The following is a 19332-nucleotide window of genomic DNA, read 5'->3' as shown; positions in this document are numbered from 1 at the left end:
GAGAATCGATTACTAAATTTCAGTTACACCTGTGCAGACTCTTTGATGGGAATGAATCTAATTTGGCCTGACAGCTGATGATGTATGGAAAGGAAAAGAACTCAGCTTGATTCAGAGTCCAGATTGTGAAGCTTTATCTACATTTGAGCAAAAGCCTCTAGGATACGCTGGAAACAAGTTAAATTGTGACTTGCAGCCATGCAATTTACCCTATTAAACTGAGCACATTTGATACAGAAACCACATCCCTGGACTCCCATGCCATTTTCACAGTCACTTTTCAGGGTAGCCCTGCACCTTAAACACAGGTATGGGTATGAGTATGAGTATTCTCCATGCAAAGCGCTCACCCCAAATGTCCATTGCTGTGACCCTCCAGATCCGTGGCATTTCATGAGACGAGGTGGATCTGATGAGCGAGTTTCTGACACATCCAAGCAGAGGAGATTATTTAAAATCAGCTCATGATCTTCGTTATAAATCCATGCCTGGAAAAGGAAACAGAAAAACTGTTTGCACAGGATAAGTGGGGAATTCAGTGTCCTGGAATGGTTTAAATCCTCTGGTTATCCGTACTGGGGAGATTGGAATTTTCAGAGAGACTTCCTGGTCTTACCTTGTAATTTCATCTTTCCTCACGTCCTGTCTTGTGTCCCCCAACTCCAGCTCCCTGTCTTTTCCTCAGGTCTCTCCTTTCTAACCTCTCCTATCTAACCTCTTCCTAGAAGTCTCCCCTGGGGAAGTCACATGATCATGGGCTCTGTGTAAATAGTTTCTCTGCCTGCTGTAATCTAGCATTTTTTTAAATTACATATTTTTCCCCTGCAAGATGCCCAATTCTGTTCCTCTCAGCCTGTGCAAAATCAGAGAGGCAGCTGGGCGCTGAGAATCTGCCCTTTGCCCTCTGAGATCTCCATGCATTTAACTTCAAGACAATGTAGTAAGATTATAGCCACTCCAGGCTCTCTGACCCATCAGGTCACAGATCCAGGGAGCAACAACCTAAATTTTCTTACTGGAGGAAGATCCATCCAGCATACAGGAACAGCTGGGGGATTCTGAAGCTACACGAGTCTAGAATATAGGGTGGAAGGCTGGGAAAGTAGCGACAGGTGCCCCATTAGTTCTGCCTCAGCACTTAATTTGCTGAGAGTATGTCTATACTACAGGATTATTCCGATTTTACATAAACCGGTTTTGTAAAACAGATTGTATAAAGTCGAGTGCATGCGGCCACACAAAGCACACTAATTCGGCGGTGTGCGTCCATGTACCGAGGCTAGCGTCGGTTTCTGGAGCATTGCACTGTGGGTAGCTATCCAGTAGCTATCCCATAGTTCCAGCAGTCTCCCCTGCCCACTGGAATTCTGGGTTGAGAGCCCAATACATGATGGTGCAAAAACAGTGTCGTGGGTGATTCTGGGTATATGTCGTCACTCAATCCTTCCTCAGTGAAAGCAACGGCAGACAATCATTTCGCGCCCTATTTCCCTGGCAGACGCCATAGCATGGCAACCATGGAGCCTGTTTTGCCTTTTGTCACTGTCACCGTATGTGTACTGGTGATGCCACTGACAGAGGCCGTAGTGCAGTGCTACACAGCAGCATTCATTTGCCTTTGCAAAGTAGCAAAGATGGTTACCATCCCTATTGCACTGTCTGCCATTGTAATTGGCTGATGAGATGACAGTTTTCAATCATATTGTACTGTTTGTAACTGGGAATTGGTGATGACGGTTATCAAGCATTTTGTATTGTCTGCTGCTGTCATAGGTGCTCCTGGCTGGCCTTGCTGAGAACAGCCGGGGGCACAGGGCCAAAAATGGGAATGACTCCCTGGGTCATTCCCTTCTTTATGATTTTGTCTGAAAATAGAGTCAGTCCTGCCTAGAATATGGGGCAAGTCTACTACAAAGCCAGAGAGCACAGCCGTGCCCCGGGTCAGAGCCCTAGAGATCCCGCAGAAATGATGAGCTGCATGCTATTCTAGGGGGTGCCCCTGCAACAACCCCACCTGTTGCTTCCCTCCTCCCACACCCCTCCTGGGCTACTGTGGCAGTGTCCCCCCATTTGTGTGATGAAGTAATAAAGAATGCAGGAATAACAAACACTGACTTTTTAGTGAGATAAAGTGAGGGGGAGGCAGCCTCCAGCTGCTATGATAGGCCAGACAGGACATTAAAAAATGGAGAGGAGAGGAACGCAGCCTCCCACTGCTATGATAGTCCAGGAAGTACAGAATCTTTTCTTTAGACACAAAAGAGCGAGGAAAAGTTGCTGATGGAACACAGGATCCAGCTGCTATGATGAGGATGGTTACCTAGTATTTTATACTGTCTGCCAGGAAGTCATTCCCATTTTTACCCAGGTGCCCCAGCTGACCTAACCTGAAGCCAGCCAGGAACACTCACAGGATGATGACTATCAGTCATTTTATACTGCACCATCTGCCACCACAGAAGGAAAAGAAGACGATGCTGCTGTTTAGCGCTGCAGCACCCCATCTACCAGCAGCATCCAGTAGACATACAGTGACATTGAAAAGTGGTGCGAAACGATTTTTTTCCCCTTTTCTTTGAGGCGGTGAGGGGCGGGTAAATTGACGACATATTCCCTGAACTACTGGCAACAATGTTTTCGAACCTTCAGGCATTGGGAGCTCAGCCAAGCATGCAAATACTTTTCGGAGACTGCAGGAACTGTGGGATAGCTCGAGTCCTCAGCATTCCCCCCCCCCCCACCACCACCCCGAGCGTCCATTTGATTCTTTGGCTTTCCGTTATGCTTGTCACACAGCACTGTGCTGTGGACTCTGTATCATAGCCTGGAGATTTTTTTTTCAAATGCTTTCTCATTTCATTTTCTGTAACGGAGCTGTGATAGAACAGATCTGTCTCCCCATACAGTGATCAGAGCCAGTATCTCCCGTACGGTCCATGCTGGAGCTCTTTTTTGGATTTGGGACCGCATCGCCACCCATAGTGATCGGCGCTCCACACTGGGAAAACAGGAAAGGAAATTCAAACGTTCGCGAGGCTTTGCCTGTCTACCTGGCCAGTGCATCCGAGTTCAGATTGCTGTCCAGAGCAGTCACAATGGTGCACTGTGGGATACCGGCCGGAGGCCAATACCGTAGATTTGCGGCCACACTAATCCTAATCTGATATGGTAATACCAATTTCAGCACTACTCCCTTCGTTGGGGAGCAGTACAGAAACCAGTTTAAAGAGCCTTTTATATTGATACAGAGGGCCTCAGTGTGTGTGGACGGGTGCAGGGTTAAATCGGTTTAACGCTGCTAAATTCGGTTTAAACGCATAGTGTAGACCAGGCCTGAGACTGACTAGCGCCCTGGTCCAGCCAAGCACTTACTTATGCATATACTTAACTCTGACCAGCAGCAGTGCCACAGAAGTCCTGAGGTGGGGAATCAAATAAAGCAGCATAAAATCTGAGTGGGCTCACTAGTTCCCAGAGTGACCCTGAAGAGCCACTCATCTTTGGGTTCTGGTACATCTGCTGAGATGCTTGCAGCCTTTCAGCACAGGCAGGAAATTGTCTCTGCTGCCAAAGAGATGTTAATCTTTCTTGGTTTCTGTGGCCCAGAGGGGCTGAGATGCCTGCATGCAAATGGCTTTAGGGATGATATTTTCAGGTGCAATCTGGGGCCTGGCTAAACGTTCCCTTCCAGCGAGAGCAAGTGCTTTTGCTCATCCTGCTTGAGGCTAGGTGTTTCCTGAGACATATGGGATGACCATTGTAACACACCGTAGCCCATGTAACCCCCGTACCCACATAGTCACCACTGTTACACGACAGATCTGTTTTGTACGAAGTATACCTTGTGAGTGATCGTGTGGAAAGTCACGATCTGCTAAGTATCACTGTCCTGCTGAAATGTGTGTATCAACTTTGTATACGGAGTTCTGAGATTTTTTGCTACATGTTGTTGGTCTGGGAAACAACACAGCCTGGCTTCTCAGCAATAACAAAAGCCTTGCATGGCATCCCAATGGCACATACACAGAAGGTGCGAGCGAGCAATGTACAATTCGCCTGAGAGATGCTTTGACTCTCACGTACACAGGAGACTGCTTTGTCTATACCCCAGCTGGGCGGGGGCGGGGGGGGGAAGGGTGTTCCTCAAGGAGAAGAGGAGGGTATAAAATATGAGACAATGACTTCTGCATCACCTCATCACTAATAAAACAAGTTGTTTGTACGACTTTGAACAGGGAAGATCGGTCCCAGGGTGGGAAGGGCATTGAGCCTACGTACTAAGAACTGTGACCTGCCTGCAACATCCAGAGGGGTGAGAAAGTTGCATGCTTCAAATTTTACTTAAAGGTTAGGAATTAGATTGTGATTTTTTATCATCTTATTTCTTTTTGCAACCAATTCTGACCTTTTATCACTTAAAATCTAGCTTTCTACAGTTTAATAAAGGTGTTTTTATCTAAACCAGTGAGCTCTGACTGAAGTGTTTGGGGAAACCTCTGTTCAGGGTAACAAGGGCGGCTGCATATTCATTTTCGTTAATAAAATGCTGGACTTATGAGCTTGCACTGGCCAAGGTGGGCTTGAGCACCATAAAAAACACGTTTCAGGAGGTGCAAGGCAGCAGCTGGTGGGGGAGTTGCAAGCGTCATCCTGGATACAATTCATGAGTGGCTGGCTGAGCACTCAGTAACTTTGTCGGGTGAGCTATCAGCCTGGAGGGGCCGCTTTTCACTAGCAGAGTGCCGGAAGAGGTATTCTGAACGGGAGAGTGAAAGGGGCATGACAATTCCACAGGCTGGATTGTACCTGGGGGCGGTCACAACCATGCTACTCAATTTATTTCACTCCTACAGAATAATGCAGTTTGTAATTATTACTGGAGCCCCTACCCTAGAGTTCCTGCCCGCAATGTGGGAGAAAGGGCGTATTATCATGTCCATTTTACAGCTGGGGACGTGCGGCAGAGAGACTAAATGATGTACATGAGGCCACACACACTCTGCAGCAGCACAGGGAACCGAACCCCACGCTCCTTAGTCCCAGGCCATGGCATTAACCACAGGACTACCCTTTGTCCCATGAGTTTCAGCGCCACTAACCGGTACGTACAACCAGCTGTTAGAGCTTCAACTACTTTGCCTGTTTCACAAGGTACAGCGTGAAGGGATTTCCCCCACAGTCACCCTTTTGCAGCCATGGTATGAGAAGCAGCTCTTCACCCCTCACCCAGACCCGCCCTGCATGGTGATATTTCAGTAGGGTTATCGTGGTGTCATAAACAGATAGCTAAGGGTTAATGTCTCTTTCACCTGAAGCACCTGACCAGAGGACCAATCAGGAAACCGGATTTTTTCAACTTTGGGTGGAGGGAATTGAGTGTCTGAGTCTTTTGCCTTTTGTCGTCTGCCTGCTTTCTCTGAGCTTTGGAGAAGTAGTTCTACTTTCTAATTTTCTGTTTCTAAGTGTAAGGACAAAGAGATCAGATAGTAAGTTCTATGGTTTCTTTTCTTTGGATTTGCATGAATATAAGTGCTGGAGTGCTTTGATTTGTATTCTTTTGGAATAAGGCTGTTTATTCAATATTCTTTTAAGCAATTGACCCTGTGTTGTATCATCTTAATACAGAGAGAACATTTGTACTTATTTTTCTTTCTTTTTATATAAAGCTTTCTTTTAAGACCTGTTGGAGTTTTTCTTTACTTCAGGGAAAGTACTTTTGTTTCCAGGATTGGGAACGGAGAGGGGGAGTCCCTCTGTGTAGTTTCACAGAGCTTATGTCTGTGTATCTCTCCAGGAGCACCTGGAGGGGGGAAGGGAAAAAGGATTATTTCCCTTTGTTGTGAGACTCAAGGGATTTGGGTCTTGGGGTCCCCAGGGAAGGTTTTTCAGAGGGACCAGAGTGCCCCAAAACACTCTAATTTTTTGGGTGGTGGCAGCAGGTACCAGGTCCAAGCTGGTAACTAAGCTTGGAGGTTTTCATGCTAACCCCCATATTTTGGACGCTAAGGTCCAAATCTGGGACTAAGGTTATCATACGTGGTCACTCTCATGCTCCAATGGCTTCTGTGACTTTTACTAACGCATGCAGCTTCCGTTCCCTTTGGTGCAGAACGGTCGTGCTTTTCAGTCCACTACACAGGCTGGCCAGCACCGACCACAGCCACTTAATCTTTTATATTCCAGCTCTAACATCAGTGGTGGCAGAGCCTATTCATGTGAGATGGGGCTTTCCTGCTTCCTCGCTGGGAATTGTTGGCGAGTGATTATGGACCATGACTACTGCACTTTTCATTTGTTTGGCTGTTGGTTCTGCCCAGTGATTGGCCCATTATTCTGAATCCACCATTCCTGGGAAGGCTAACTTAGTATGTGTGACAGCCCTACAGGCTTCAAAGCAAGAAGGCTCCACGCAGCTCATCTAGTCTGAGCTCCTGTATAACAGAGCTGACAGGACGTTGCTGAATTAATTCCTGTTTGATCTGGTGCAAAGCTTCAGAAAATAGCCAAGCGGGATTCAAAAATTTCTCAGTGATGGATATGATGCTGGCAGGCCAGATGCCAACCCTTCCCAAGTGGCAGGCATAAGCTAAGCCCTGACAAACTCAGAGCTGGAGACCAGACCCATATGTTAGTTGTGCACAAAATAGTATTAGTCTTATAAGAAAGTATTTAGACTCTATGATATGCATGTAAGTTGCTGCATGCATTACTCACACTTGCAATGGCTGTATGCCATGCTACAAGAAAATATGAAAGTTTTGCTTTATAAATGTTTGCTGTGAATTCAGGCATGGGAATCATACTGCCCCTCCTCCCCCCTCCAAATCCAGAAGGCCTATAAAAATCAGATGGGCCATCAAGCAATATTTCAATGCAAAGTATTGGTTAATGGCCCTGTTGCACCTGGGATATGCTTTGTGCAAGGAAACTCATCCTATAGCCTAGGAAGCTGAATGAAGGAAAATTTTCCTGTGGCTCTGTTTTCTTTCCATCTTTTTTGGTTGTTTGGAATCTCTGGTCTTGTCAGAGTTCAAACTAAAGCCAGAGAGCCCCCAGGGCTGCCTCCTGGATCTGCCCTGAAAAACACCTTGACAGACAACTACAGCTCTGTCATTGTCAGGATTGAGATGGTAACTCATTTGTATGCATATGTTTGCTTGCTTTAACCTGCAAAGAACTCTTATTTCTTTTTCCTAATTAATAAACCTTTCACTAGTTTGCTACAGGATTGGCTACAGGCCTTGGCTTTGGTGTAAGATCTAGGGTACCAACTGATCCGGGGCAAGTGACTGGTGTCTTGGGACTGGAAGCAACCTCAACGTGGTGTGATTTTGGTGTAAATGACCATTTATCACTAAGTTGAGTTTGTCTGGGGGGCCAAGAGGGACTAGTACAGTGATCCAGGAGTTCACGTTTGTTACTAGCCTGGTGAAATCAAATTATAGAACACACATCAGTTTGTGGTGTCTGCCCTGAGGTAGACACTTACAGTCACGAGCCTCTCCAGACCGCATGACATGTGGGACTATATGTTGTCATGTTCCCTCCACCAGCATGGTACAAAGATTTCCCATCAATACGCCATTATAGATTTTTTTTTTTTCTGAATTAGAGATATTACAGCAGCACCTGGAGGTAATGATGTTCCTTTACCCAGTGTGCTAGGCACTATATATTCCCTTGGACACACAGAGAAAAGGAAGGCTTATTAAGGGACCTGTCAGTAATGGAGAGCTGGTGCACAGAAAGATTACGATATTTACGCAGCTATGTCCTGTTTCTTTAGGTGCCTACATCTACTCTGCACCTACATTTTTCACTGTTTTTAAATGGCTCCATGTAAGGACATTCAACTCCTGCAAATAGGGAGCTGTAGGGAATTGTCATGAAGGTGAGAACAAAGTGTTTTTTCAATGTGGTTTTATATAGGAGAAACTAAGAAAATGGCTAGTGAAAATGCCTGAAGAGGCACAGCAGTAGAAAATTCTTTATTACAAAACTATCGTTTTTATTTAAAAAAGATGGGTTGTGATGGTGCTTTTAGGAGTGATCTTGTCTGGGTTCTATTCTATTCACCACTTATTGCTTGCACCTCAATGTAAGGTTTTGTTTTTTCATTAACCTCTTCATAGTGAGGGGCCCAGAATGGCCAAGCTTGATGTTCATGGAGCAGGCCTTAGATGAGAATCTGGCTTTTCTAAAGGGCTCTACTAACTGATGGAAGGTCAGCAGTGATAAAAACTTAGAGCTACCTCTCTGATACAATTTTTAAAGAAGGGAAGGAAAGTAAACCAAGATCAGAAAAGAGCAAATACTAGAAATGCCAATGTTTCTACTACGCAGTTGATTAATTGCAGTTAACTCATGCAATTAACTCAAATTAATTGCAATTAATCAGTTTTAATCACACTGTTAAACAAAAGAATACCAGCTGAAATTTATTAAATATTTTTGGATGTTTTTCTACACTTTAAATATATTGATTTCAACTACAACACATAATATAAACAGCTGTTTTCCATCATTTTTACAGTACAAATATTTGTAAACAAGAGTTTTTCAATTCACCTCCTACAAGTACTGTAGTGTAATCTCTTTATTGTGAAGTGCTATTTACAAATGTAGATTTTTTTTTGTTACATAACTGAACTCAAACACAAAACAATGTAAAACTTTAGAGCCTAAAAGTCCACTCAGTCCTATTTCTTGTTCAACCGGGCCCTAAGAGAAACAAGTTTGTTTACATTTACAGGAGATAATGCTACCCTCTTCTTATTTACAACGTCACCTGAAAGTGAGAACAGGTGTTCACATGGCACTGTTGTAGCCGGCACTGCAAGATATTTACGTGCCAGATATGCTAAACATTTGTATGCCCCTTCATGCTTCGGCCACCATTCCAGAGGACATGCTTCCATGCTGATGATGCTCGTTAAAAAAATAATGCATTAATTAGATTAGTGACTGAATGCCTTGTGAGAGAATTGTATGTCTCCTGCTGTGTTCTACCCACATTCTGTCATATATTTCATGTTATAGCAGTCTTGAATGATGACCCAGCACATTGTTCGTTTTAATAACACTTTCACTGCAGATTTGACAAAACACAGAAAAGGTACCACTGTGAGATTTCTCAAGATAGCTACAGTACTTGAACCAAGGTTTAAGAATCTGAAGTGCCTTCCAAAATCTGAGAGGGACGAGGTGTAGAGCATACTTTCAGAAGCCTTAAAAGAGCAACACTCTGAAGCGGAAACTACAGAACCCAAACCACCAAAAAAGAAAATCAACTCTCTGCTGGTTGCATCTGACTCAGATGATGAAAATGAACATGCGTCAATCCACACTGCTTTGGATCGTTATCAGGCAGAACCAGTCATCAGCATGGATGCATGTCCTCTGGATTGGTGGTTGAAGCAGGAAGGAAAATATGAATCTTCAGCACATATGGCATGTAAATATTTTGCGATGGCAGCTACAACAGTGCCATGTGAACACCTGTTCTCACTTTCAGGTGACACTGTAAACAAGAAGAGGGCAGCGTTATCTCCTGCAAATATAAACAAACTTGTTTGTCTGAGTGATTGGCTGAACAGGAAGTAGGACTGAGGGGACTTTTAGGCTCTAAAGTTTTACATTGTTTTGTTTTGTACATAATTCTACATTTGTAAATTCAACTTTCATAATAAAGAGATTGTACTACAGTACTTAGGTTAATTGAAAAACATTTTTTGTTTTTTACAGTGCAAATATTTGTAATCAAAAAATATAAAGTGAGCATTGTACTTTGTATTGTTTTGTAACTGAAGTCAATGTATTTAAAAATGTAGAAAAATATCCAAAAATATTCAAATAAATGGTATTCTATTATTAACAGTGTGATGAATTGCTCAATTAATCAAGATTGTTTTAATCATGTGATTTAACACAACTAATTTCTTTAATCATTTGACAGTCCTAGTTTCTACTAGTGGTTCACAGTTTGAATAGCAAAACATACACGTGGTCAAGTTCATGGTCCTGATTCTGGTCTCAGTAACCCTGGTATATATAAGGCGTAACTCCATTAATTCTCCTCTGTCACTTACATTAACTCTATTACTCTTAATGGACACCAGTGTGAATACGTAATCATATCAAAAACAAACAGGCCCATTTGTGTTCTAAACTCCTAAGTGGGTTACTTCTTCTCAAATTGGTTTGATTTCACACAGCTCGTAACACCACAATCACACACTGCCATCAATGTAAGTCTCCTGTGAATCTGCATGAGTTTCATACTCTCCCAGTATAAAACATCAAATTCAGTGCACTAAAACCAGGCAAATTAAATGAATTCTGCCTTTATTTTTTCTGGCAAACTCTAAAATAGTCTCCTTGAATGTCATGTGACTCAGGATATTGTCTCACTTGGATAGCATAATTAAGAGATCCACAATTCACTGATTATCAGACTATTTGAATATGGCAGAGATTTCCAGTGCGAGCTGCAGGTATTACATGAAAAATGTCCTAACTTTATAGGACCTGCTCTCTCTCTCTAATATGTCTAGCATAGAATCTGTCATAAGAATGAAAGGAAGGAAAGATTAAAGATGAGGAGAGAACAACAACAGGGGCTGTATTATTATTAAACAGGGTGACAAAGATGAAAAGAAGTCAAACAACAGAGAAAAGGTATAAGAGTTGGGAGGAGAAGCAGCAGAGATTTAAGCAAAAAATGAGAAGACAGGGTACTGGGAGATAAAAAGTAAGCTGAAAATGATTCATCCACCTTCATTAGCTGATGTGCAAGGCATTACTTCTCTAGAATGATCCTATGCAAATCAGCTGAAATTCATTTCAATTAATAGTCTGGAAAAAAATCAGAAACACAGTATGTTCTTCATTTTCAGATTAGACAGCAACAATGATCTGCAGACTGGCAACCAACTGGGGTTCAAATGATGCAACTGAAAAGCCTCTAACATTGCTCTTATTGTATTAAGGTTTTGCACATAATCAGTAACTCTGAACATTAAAGTCTACATGTTTAATATCATTAGATTAGTCTGTCTGTGAAGACTGGCTGTGATTGTAGCTCACTGATACAGTCTCACAGGGTTACTAGTTAAAAGGTCACACTGAGGACCACTGCACAGGAAGCAAATCTTCTATGGCAGCTAGTTTCTGGTAGGAGCTTGACAAGGCAGAGGATTGGGACTTTTCTGTTCACATTCTTTAACGACTATTGTTTGGATTCATGCTCAAGCCACATGTCCACACTAGGTCTATCCCTCCATTCTAACTTTCAGCACATAGGGCACCTTTACCTTGTCTTCTCCTCACTTCTATGATTGCACTGTCCCTTCACATTAGAGAGTTGGGTACGTCTACACTAAGGGATTATTCCGATTTTACATAAACCGGTTTTGTAAAACAGATTGTATAAAATCGAGTGCACAGGGCCATACTAAGCACATTAAGGGGAGGAGTACAGAAACTGGTTTAAAGAGCCCTTTATATCGATATAAAGGGTCTCGTTGTGTGGATGGGTGTAGCATTAAATCAGTTTAACGCTGCTAAAATCGATTTAAACGCGTAGTGTAGACCAGGCCCTACTAGTGTAGGAGAAGAGGATGCTGTTTACAATATCTATAATTGCTGCTCTCCAGAGATATTATTTATATTACTACAGCACCTAGGAAACCCCCTCATGCACCAGGACTGCATTGTGCTAGGTACTGTACAAACACAAAAAGGCAGTCCTTGCCCCAGAGGACTCACAATCTTAGCATTGGACAAGAGGCAACAGCTGAACACAGGCAGACAGGAAAGTAGAAGGAGCTGACTCAGCACACCAGTAGCCCAAGCTATATGTGTGATAGCTAATCACTTGCGTGCTCCATTCTCTTCCACGCTGAGGGTATCCTATGTACCCATAATAAACGCAGGGAAATTAGATGACTGTTTAGGATGAAATCAAAGAAAACAGTTGGACTGCAATTAAAGATTATTTAATTGCTCATATTGTCAAAGGTAATCTAGTCCTTGGCTGTGGTTAGGCAGAAATGCTCCCATCCACTTGAACTTGTTTTTAATGGCTTGTCAGATTTGCTGAATGCTGGAGGACGGCTTTCTTTCTTCAGGGAAGTTCTTAGTGTCTCCCTTGCTGAGGACTGTTTGCATCTGGTAAACCAGGGCCTGCTCAGGAAGAGATTGTAGAAAAGGGCTAAGGTTCCATGTGGTTGCTAGCACCTTTAGTTAGGGTGACCATATTTCCCTATGCTGAATACGGGACACCCGGAAAAGTTACTCATATGCAAGCGAGTTCAATAATACAAGTTCAATGGCAATCAATCAGAACTATGCACTACAAACATTCAAATTAACACCAAGTTGACTGAGTCCCTGTTAAAAAGCAATACTGCGCAGTTGGATTTTATTTACCTTCTTATCTTTAAGACAGGCAAAACACAAGTTGAACAGCACTGGAGCAAGTACACAGCCTTGCTTCACTCCATTCGAGATTTTGAACGCATGAGAAAAGTCACCACTGGCAAGTACTTGCACTGTCATGTAGTCATGGAACAGACCAGTCATTTGTATGACCCTTCTTGGGCAGCCCAGTTTATGCAGAATAGCCCATAGATGCTCCTTGTTGACCATATCAAAGCTTTGGTCAAATCGATGAAAACTGCATACAGGTTCATGTTCTGCTCTAAACATTTTTCCTGGGACCTGCCTTACAACAAAGATCAGGTCCATAGTACTACAAACTGGTCTGAAACCATACTACATTTCTGGCAGATTCTCCTCAGACATGTTCGCAGTATGTTCCATAGAATGCAAGCTAGTATTTTCCCTCCTGCACAGAGGAGAGCAATGCCTCTCTAGTTTCTGCAGTCAGTTTTGCTGCCTTAGTTTAACAGTAATACAATAACAGCATCTTTGAAGTCTTGTGGAATTTCTTCTTCTTCCCAAATGCTACTCAAGATGTCATGATGCACCTCGATGGCCTTGGGACCTACTACTTTATACAGTTCTGCTGGAACACCATCCTTTCCGGAGGCTTTGCCAGAGTTTAGTTGTTTTATGGCTTTCATAACTTCCTCAACTGATGGAGGGACATCAAGATCCTCTTTGAGGAGTTTCTTGCGTATATAATCAAGGACATGCCGATTGACTGTGGATGGTCTATTGAGTAGACTATTGAAGTGTTCAGCCCATCCCTGTATGATTCCCTCCTTGTCTTTGATGGAGGGTTGTGCCATCTGCTGACTAAGGGGGCTGTGCCACATTTAGATGGTCCGTAGACTGCTTTGAGAGACTGCCTTGCTCTGTAGGTACTTAAACCTACCTTTCTTTGAGGTGGAGGTGAGTTAATTCCGCCATTCAACAAATGCTTTATGCTTGCCACTTAGGAGCTTGAAAATGTCCTTGTTGTTCTCATCAAACCAATCTTGGTGTACCCTTTCCTTTGGCCCCAACACTGATTTAGCTGTGTCAAAAACAACATTTGAACTGGTTCCATGTGTCGGCGGTAGTGTTTTGACACCTAGGGAGGTGGGAAGCAGTGATTTCTATGAGATGTTATATGCATCAATTCCATAGTCAGACGGCTTCTGTGCACAGAGAGGGAGATCGTGCTCCTCCCTGCCTGTTGATGTAAAACAGACATGCTATATTGTCCATCAGAACTCGGATGGACTTGTTCTTTATGGGGGGAAGAAAGTGAAGGTAAGCGTACCTGATGGCTCTGAGTTCTAGAAGACTGATTTGCAGGTGCGTCTCTGATAGGAACAGCGGTCTTGTACCTTGTGGTCACCTAGGTATGCTCCCCAACCTATCAGGGAAGTATCCGTGGTAAGCATGAGTACTGGGGTGCGTGGATGGAAGGGAACACCCATGCACAGGTTCTCTGGTTTTGTCCACCAATGTAGAGAGGCCAATACATTTGGTGGTGGAGTTAATGTTATGCAGAAACTGTGTCTGCTGGGTTTACAGTTGAAGTTGAGCCAACCCTGAAGGCATCTCATGTGCAGCCTGGCATATTTGACCACAAAGCTGGTGGCTGCCATGTGACCAAGAAGCTGAAGGCAGGTCCGTGCCTGTATTCTGGGGCGAACAGAGATTGTGTGTATGAGATGCACAATAGTGAGGAATCTTTTGTGTGGAAGTGATGCTCTGGTTCGAATCGAGTCCAGGTGAGCTCCAATGAACTCTATCTACTGTGTAGGTATTAGGGTGGATTTTTGGAAATTTATTTACAAGCCTAGACTGTGGAAAAGGGAGAGGGTAAAGTTGCCACTTTCAACATCTTGTCACAGGAGCTGGCTTTGATAAGGCAGTCATCTAAGCAGGCAAAAAGTATAATCCAGTGTTTGCAGAGGTGGACTACAACTACGGCGAGGGTTTTGGAGAACACCCGCGGTGCTGTGGAGAGAGCGAATGGAAGTACCCTGTATTGAAAGTGGTCATGTCCGAGCGTGAACCGCAGGAAGCTTCTGCGTGCTGGATGAATGGATATATGGAAATAGGCATCTTGTAGGTCGAGGGTTGTGAACCAGTCCCCTTGTTCCAGCACGGGTATTATTGTGCCCAATGTGACCATCTTGCATTTTTGTACAAGTACAAACTTGTTCAGTCGGTGTAGGTCTAATATAGGTCTCTACCCCCCACCTTTGTTTTGGATTAGAAAGTAGTGGGAGTAGAACCCTTCTCCCAGATGTTGCGTTGGTACATATTCGACTGCACCTAGGCAGAGAAGATGCTCATGAGAGGGGTCCCTGAAGAGGGACCGGGAAGGGGAAAGGATGGGCGGGGAAGATAAGAAAGGGATGGAGTAACCTGACTGAACTATTTCCAGGACCCAGCGGTCCTGCGTGATCCGTTGCCTGACATGGTGGAAAGCCTGGAGGTGGTAGCGAAATAGGCGGCCAAGTCAAGACCCCTGACCTGCACTTCAAAATTGTTGTGAGTGCGCCGTGTCGAGGAGTGGAGAGTCAGGCTCAGAGGCCACAGAGATATCCTGCTGATGCAGGAATTGTTGCTGCTCCCTAGGCTGGTGCACTGCAGAGCTAGAAGTGTGAGCGGCAGCCCAGAGTGATTTTAGTTTCACTTTTGCAGGAGCCATGAGATGTTTGTGAGAGCCCTGCAGGGGGTCCGAATCTGCTCCGAGGGTGGCAGGCAGACTCGGTGCCGACGGCACCGTGGTGGAACATGTTGCTGGCACCAGGTCCATTGTCAGTGCCAGCAGGACTGGTGCCAAGGAGAGCTTCCCACTGCAGGAAGTCGGGTCCCTGCTTTTGCACCTCGCATGAGTTGCTGCTGAAGTGCTGGGGCGGTCAGAGTTGCTTGTTCTCAGCACTGACAGCACTACGGGTAAAGACCTTGAGGGAGATCCTTTACCCTTTCAAGTGTCTCTGAGAGGAGACATTAGGGCTTCCTGTCTCTTCGAGTGAGAGGGTGAAGCAGGGCTCCCACTTGGTTCTGACTTGGTAGGGGAGCATGAGGGAGAAGGTTTACTACCCTTCTCCGTAGGCAGCTGCAGAGCTTTCTCCATGAGAAGCATTTTTAGCCACAAGTCTCTGTCATGGCAAGCTCTAGTTTTTAAGTTGGTGCAGTGGAGACACTTCACTCGGACGTGTCTCTCACCACGGCATTTAACGCAGAGTGAGTGCCCCACAGACTCCTTACAGGAGTCACATTTCTTGAAGCCTGGCGACCCCAGCATCATGAAACTATGAGCGGCCGGGGATGTCTCAACAAGAGACTAACTTGAGGAGATATTTTTGTGGGTTTTTTTTCCTGGGGGGCGGGAGGGGGGGACTAACAAACTATGCTAAAGGAAAGGGAGAACTGGGAAATGGCTAGCTAAATATTTCTATTTTTCTCTACTTATTTTCTACAGTAACCAGGGAAGAGATGAGCCCTGCCCCGAGTCCCGTCTTCAGCTGAGGACAGTTGAGAAGGAACTGAGGGGAGTGCAGGACGCACACGCTCAGGGAGACCCTAAAGATGCTGCGAGACAGCCGCTTGGTGCGTGTGTCCCCAACCAGGCGCTGCTACCGAAGATCTCCAATCCATGGCACCAGGACTCACCATCCCTTGGAACGGAGCACCCACAGGGACAGTACTCGAAGAACTACTACTCCTTATGGAGCATGACATGCTCCTCCAACAAAGGCACTACCCCTCCCCAGTATCCCCCATACACCCCACTTTAACCATTAGACACTATGCAAAACACCTGCTTTCTCTCCCCATTTTCTCCTTTGAAATACAGAATAAGCCTTGATAGCACAGGGTTAAGTATTTTTTTTTTAAATCAGGCAGAGACTTCTGAGTACAGTAATTCTTTCTGACTGATTGCCCCAGTGGAGTTTATTTATGGGTCAGTGTCAGCTATCTAAATACATCTTATCTTGTAAAAACTAATAGCGTTGTGGTGGTTGGAGACTCTCTCTGAGGGGGACGGAGACACCCATCTGTCGCCCTGACCGTTCATCCCGGGAGGTATGCTGCCTGCCAGGGGCCCGTATCCAAGATGTTACAGAGGCATTGTCGAGGATTATCCGGCCTTCTGACTACTACCCCATGCTACTCATCCATGTGGGCACAAATGATACTGCGAGGTGTGACACTGAGCAGATCAAGAGTGACTACAGGGCTCTGGGAGTACGGGTTAAGGAGTTTGGAGCACAGGTGGTATTCTCTTCGATTCTTCCTGTTGAAGGTAGGGGTCCAGGCAGAGACAGATGCATCGTGGAGGTGAATGCCTGGCTGCGAAGATGGTGTCGCCAGGAGGGCTTTGGCTTTCTCGACCACGGGATGCTATTCGAGGAAGGACTGTTAGGAACAGATGGCGTTCACCTTTCGAAGGGGGGAAAGGCCTTATTTGCGCACAGACTGGCTAACCTAGTAAGGAGGGCTTTAAACTAGGTTCGACGGGGACAGGTGAGCAAAGTCCACAGGTAAGTGGGGAACAAGACCTGGGAGATGGGTTGGAAACAGGAGGGAGCACGGGCTATAATGACAGAGAGGAAGGAGGGTCAGGGCAAAGCTGGGAGGCAAGATCAAACCAGTATCTTAGATGCCTAGATACAAATGCAAAAAGTATGGGTAATAAGCAGGAAGAACTGGAAGTGCTAATAAATAAATACAACTATGACATTATTGGCATTACTGAAACTTGGTGGGATAATACACACGACTGGAATGTTGGTGTGGATGGGTATAGTTTGCTCAGGAAGGATAGACAGGGGAAAAAGGGAGGAGGTGTTGCCTTGTATATTAAAAATGTACACACTTCGACTGAGGTGGAGATGGACATAGGAGACGGAAGGGTGGAGAGTCTCTGGGTTAGGCTAAAAGGGGTAAAAAACACAGGTGATGTCGTGCTGGGAGTCTACTACAGGCCACCTAATCAGGCGGAAGAGGTGGATGAGGCTTTTTTCAAACAACTAACAAAATCATCCAAAGCCCAAGATTTGGTGGTGATGGGGGACTTCAACTATCCAGATATATGTTGGGACAATAACACCGCGGGGCACAGACTATCCAATAAGTTCCTGGACTGCATTGCAGACAACTTTTTATTTCAGAAGTTGAAAAAGCTACTAGGGGGGAAGCTGTTCTAGACTTGATTTTAACAAATAGGGAGGAACTTGTTGAGAATTTGAAAGTAGAAGGAAGCTTGGGTGAAAGTGATCATGAAATCATAGAATTTGCAATTCTAAGGAAGGGTAGAAGGGAGTACAGCAGAATAGAGACAATGGATTTCAGGAAGGCGGATTTTGGTAAGCTCAGAGAGCTGATAGGTAAGGTCCCATGGGAATTAAGACTGAGGGGAAAGACGACTGAGGAAAGTTGGCAGTTTTTCAAAGGGACACTATTAAGGGCCCAAAAGCAAGTTATTCCGATGGTTAGGAAAGATAGAAAATGTGGCAAAAGACCACCTTGGCTTACCCTTGAGATCTTGCGTGACCTACAAAATAAAAAGGCGTCATATAAAAAATGGAAACTAGGTCAGATCACGAAGGATGAATATAGGCAAATAACACAGGAATGCAGAGGTAAGATTAGAAAAGCAAAGGCACAAAATGAACTCAAACTAGCTATGGGAATAAAGGGAAACAAGAAGACATTTTATCAATACATTAGAAGCAAGAGGAAGACTAAGGACAGGGTAGGCCCACTGCTCAATGAGGAGGGGGGAAACAGTAACGGGAGACTTGGGAATGGCAGAGATGCTTAATGACTTCTTTGTTTCAGTCTTCACTGAGAAGTCTGAAGGAATGTCTAGTATAGTGAATGCTTACGGGAAGAGGGTAGGTTTAGAAGAGAAAATAAGGAAAGAGCAAGTAAAAAATCACTTAGAAAAGTTAGATGCCTGCAAGTCACCAGGGCCTGATGAAATGCATCCTAGAATACTCAAGGAGTTAATAGAAGAGGTATCTGAGCCTCTAGCTATTATCTTTGGGAAATCATGGGAGACGGGGGAGATTCCAGAAGACTGGAAGGGGGCAAATATAGTGCCCATCTATAAAAAGGGAAATAAAAACAACCCAGGAAACTACAGACCAGTTAGTTTAACTTCTGTGCCAGGGAAGATAATGGAGCAGGTAATCAAAGAAATCATCTGCAAACACTTGGAAGGTGGTAAGGTGATAGGGAATAGCCAGCATGGATTTGTAAAGAACAAATCGTGTCAAACTAATCTGATAGCTTTCTTTGATAGGATAACGAGCCTTGTGGATAAGGGAGAAGCGGTGGATGTGATATACCTAGACTTTAGTAAGGCATTTGATACGGTCTCGCATGATATTCTTATAGATAAACTAGGAAAGTACAATTTAGATGGGGCTACTAAGGTGGGTGCATAACTGGCTGGATAACCGTACTCAGAGAGTAGTTGTTAATGGCTCCCAATCCTGCTGGAAAGGTATAACAAGTGGGGTTCAGCAGGGGTCTGTTTTGGGACCGGTTCTGTTCAATATCTTCATCAACGATTTAGATGTTGGCATAGAAAGTACGCTTATTAAGTTTGCGGACGATACCAAACTGGGAGGGATTGCAACTGCTTTGGAGGACAGGGTCAAAATTCAAAATGATCTGGACAAATTGGAGAAATGGTCTGAGGTAAACAGGATGAAGTTCAATAAAGATAAATGCAAAGTGCTCCACCTAGGAAGGAACAATCAGTTTCACACATACAGAATGGGAAGAGACTGTCTAGGAAGGAGTATGGCAGAAAGAGATCTAGGGGTCATAGTAGACCACAAGCTTAATATGAGTCAACAGTGTGATACTGTTGCAAAAAAAGCAAACATGATTCTGGGATGCATTAAC

At 44.4% G+C, this 19332-nt stretch overlaps 2 protein-coding genes across 5 annotated transcripts in view; one reads left to right on the top strand and one right to left on the bottom strand.

The window, feature by feature from the left end:
• Positions 1 to 19332, top strand: part of PRKAG2 (protein kinase AMP-activated non-catalytic subunit gamma 2) — a 568070-nt gene that overhangs the window by 33785 nt on the left and 514953 nt on the right. The window lies entirely within an intron of this gene.
• Positions 1 to 19332, bottom strand: part of GALNT11 (polypeptide N-acetylgalactosaminyltransferase 11) — a 101174-nt gene that overhangs the window by 1995 nt on the left and 79847 nt on the right. For 3 of the 4 annotated variants that reach the window (XM_050940414.1, XM_050940412.1, XM_050940413.1), the window contains one exon: positions 351 to 488. In XM_050940414.1, coding sequence (XP_050796371.1) covers positions 351 to 488 — 138 coding nt within the window. Of the gene's footprint in view, positions 1 to 350; positions 489 to 19332 lie in introns of those variants that run through there. The other variant, XM_050940415.1, reaches the window with a different exon arrangement.

This window comes from Gopherus flavomarginatus, chromosome 2 (assembly GCF_025201925.1).
Source record: "Gopherus flavomarginatus isolate rGopFla2 chromosome 2, rGopFla2.mat.asm, whole genome shotgun sequence".
NCBI classification, from domain to species: Eukaryota; Metazoa; Chordata; order Testudines; family Testudinidae; genus Gopherus; species Gopherus flavomarginatus.
The sequence above is the reverse complement of the archived record's forward strand: the minus strand, read 5'-3'. Positions and strand labels throughout refer to the sequence as shown.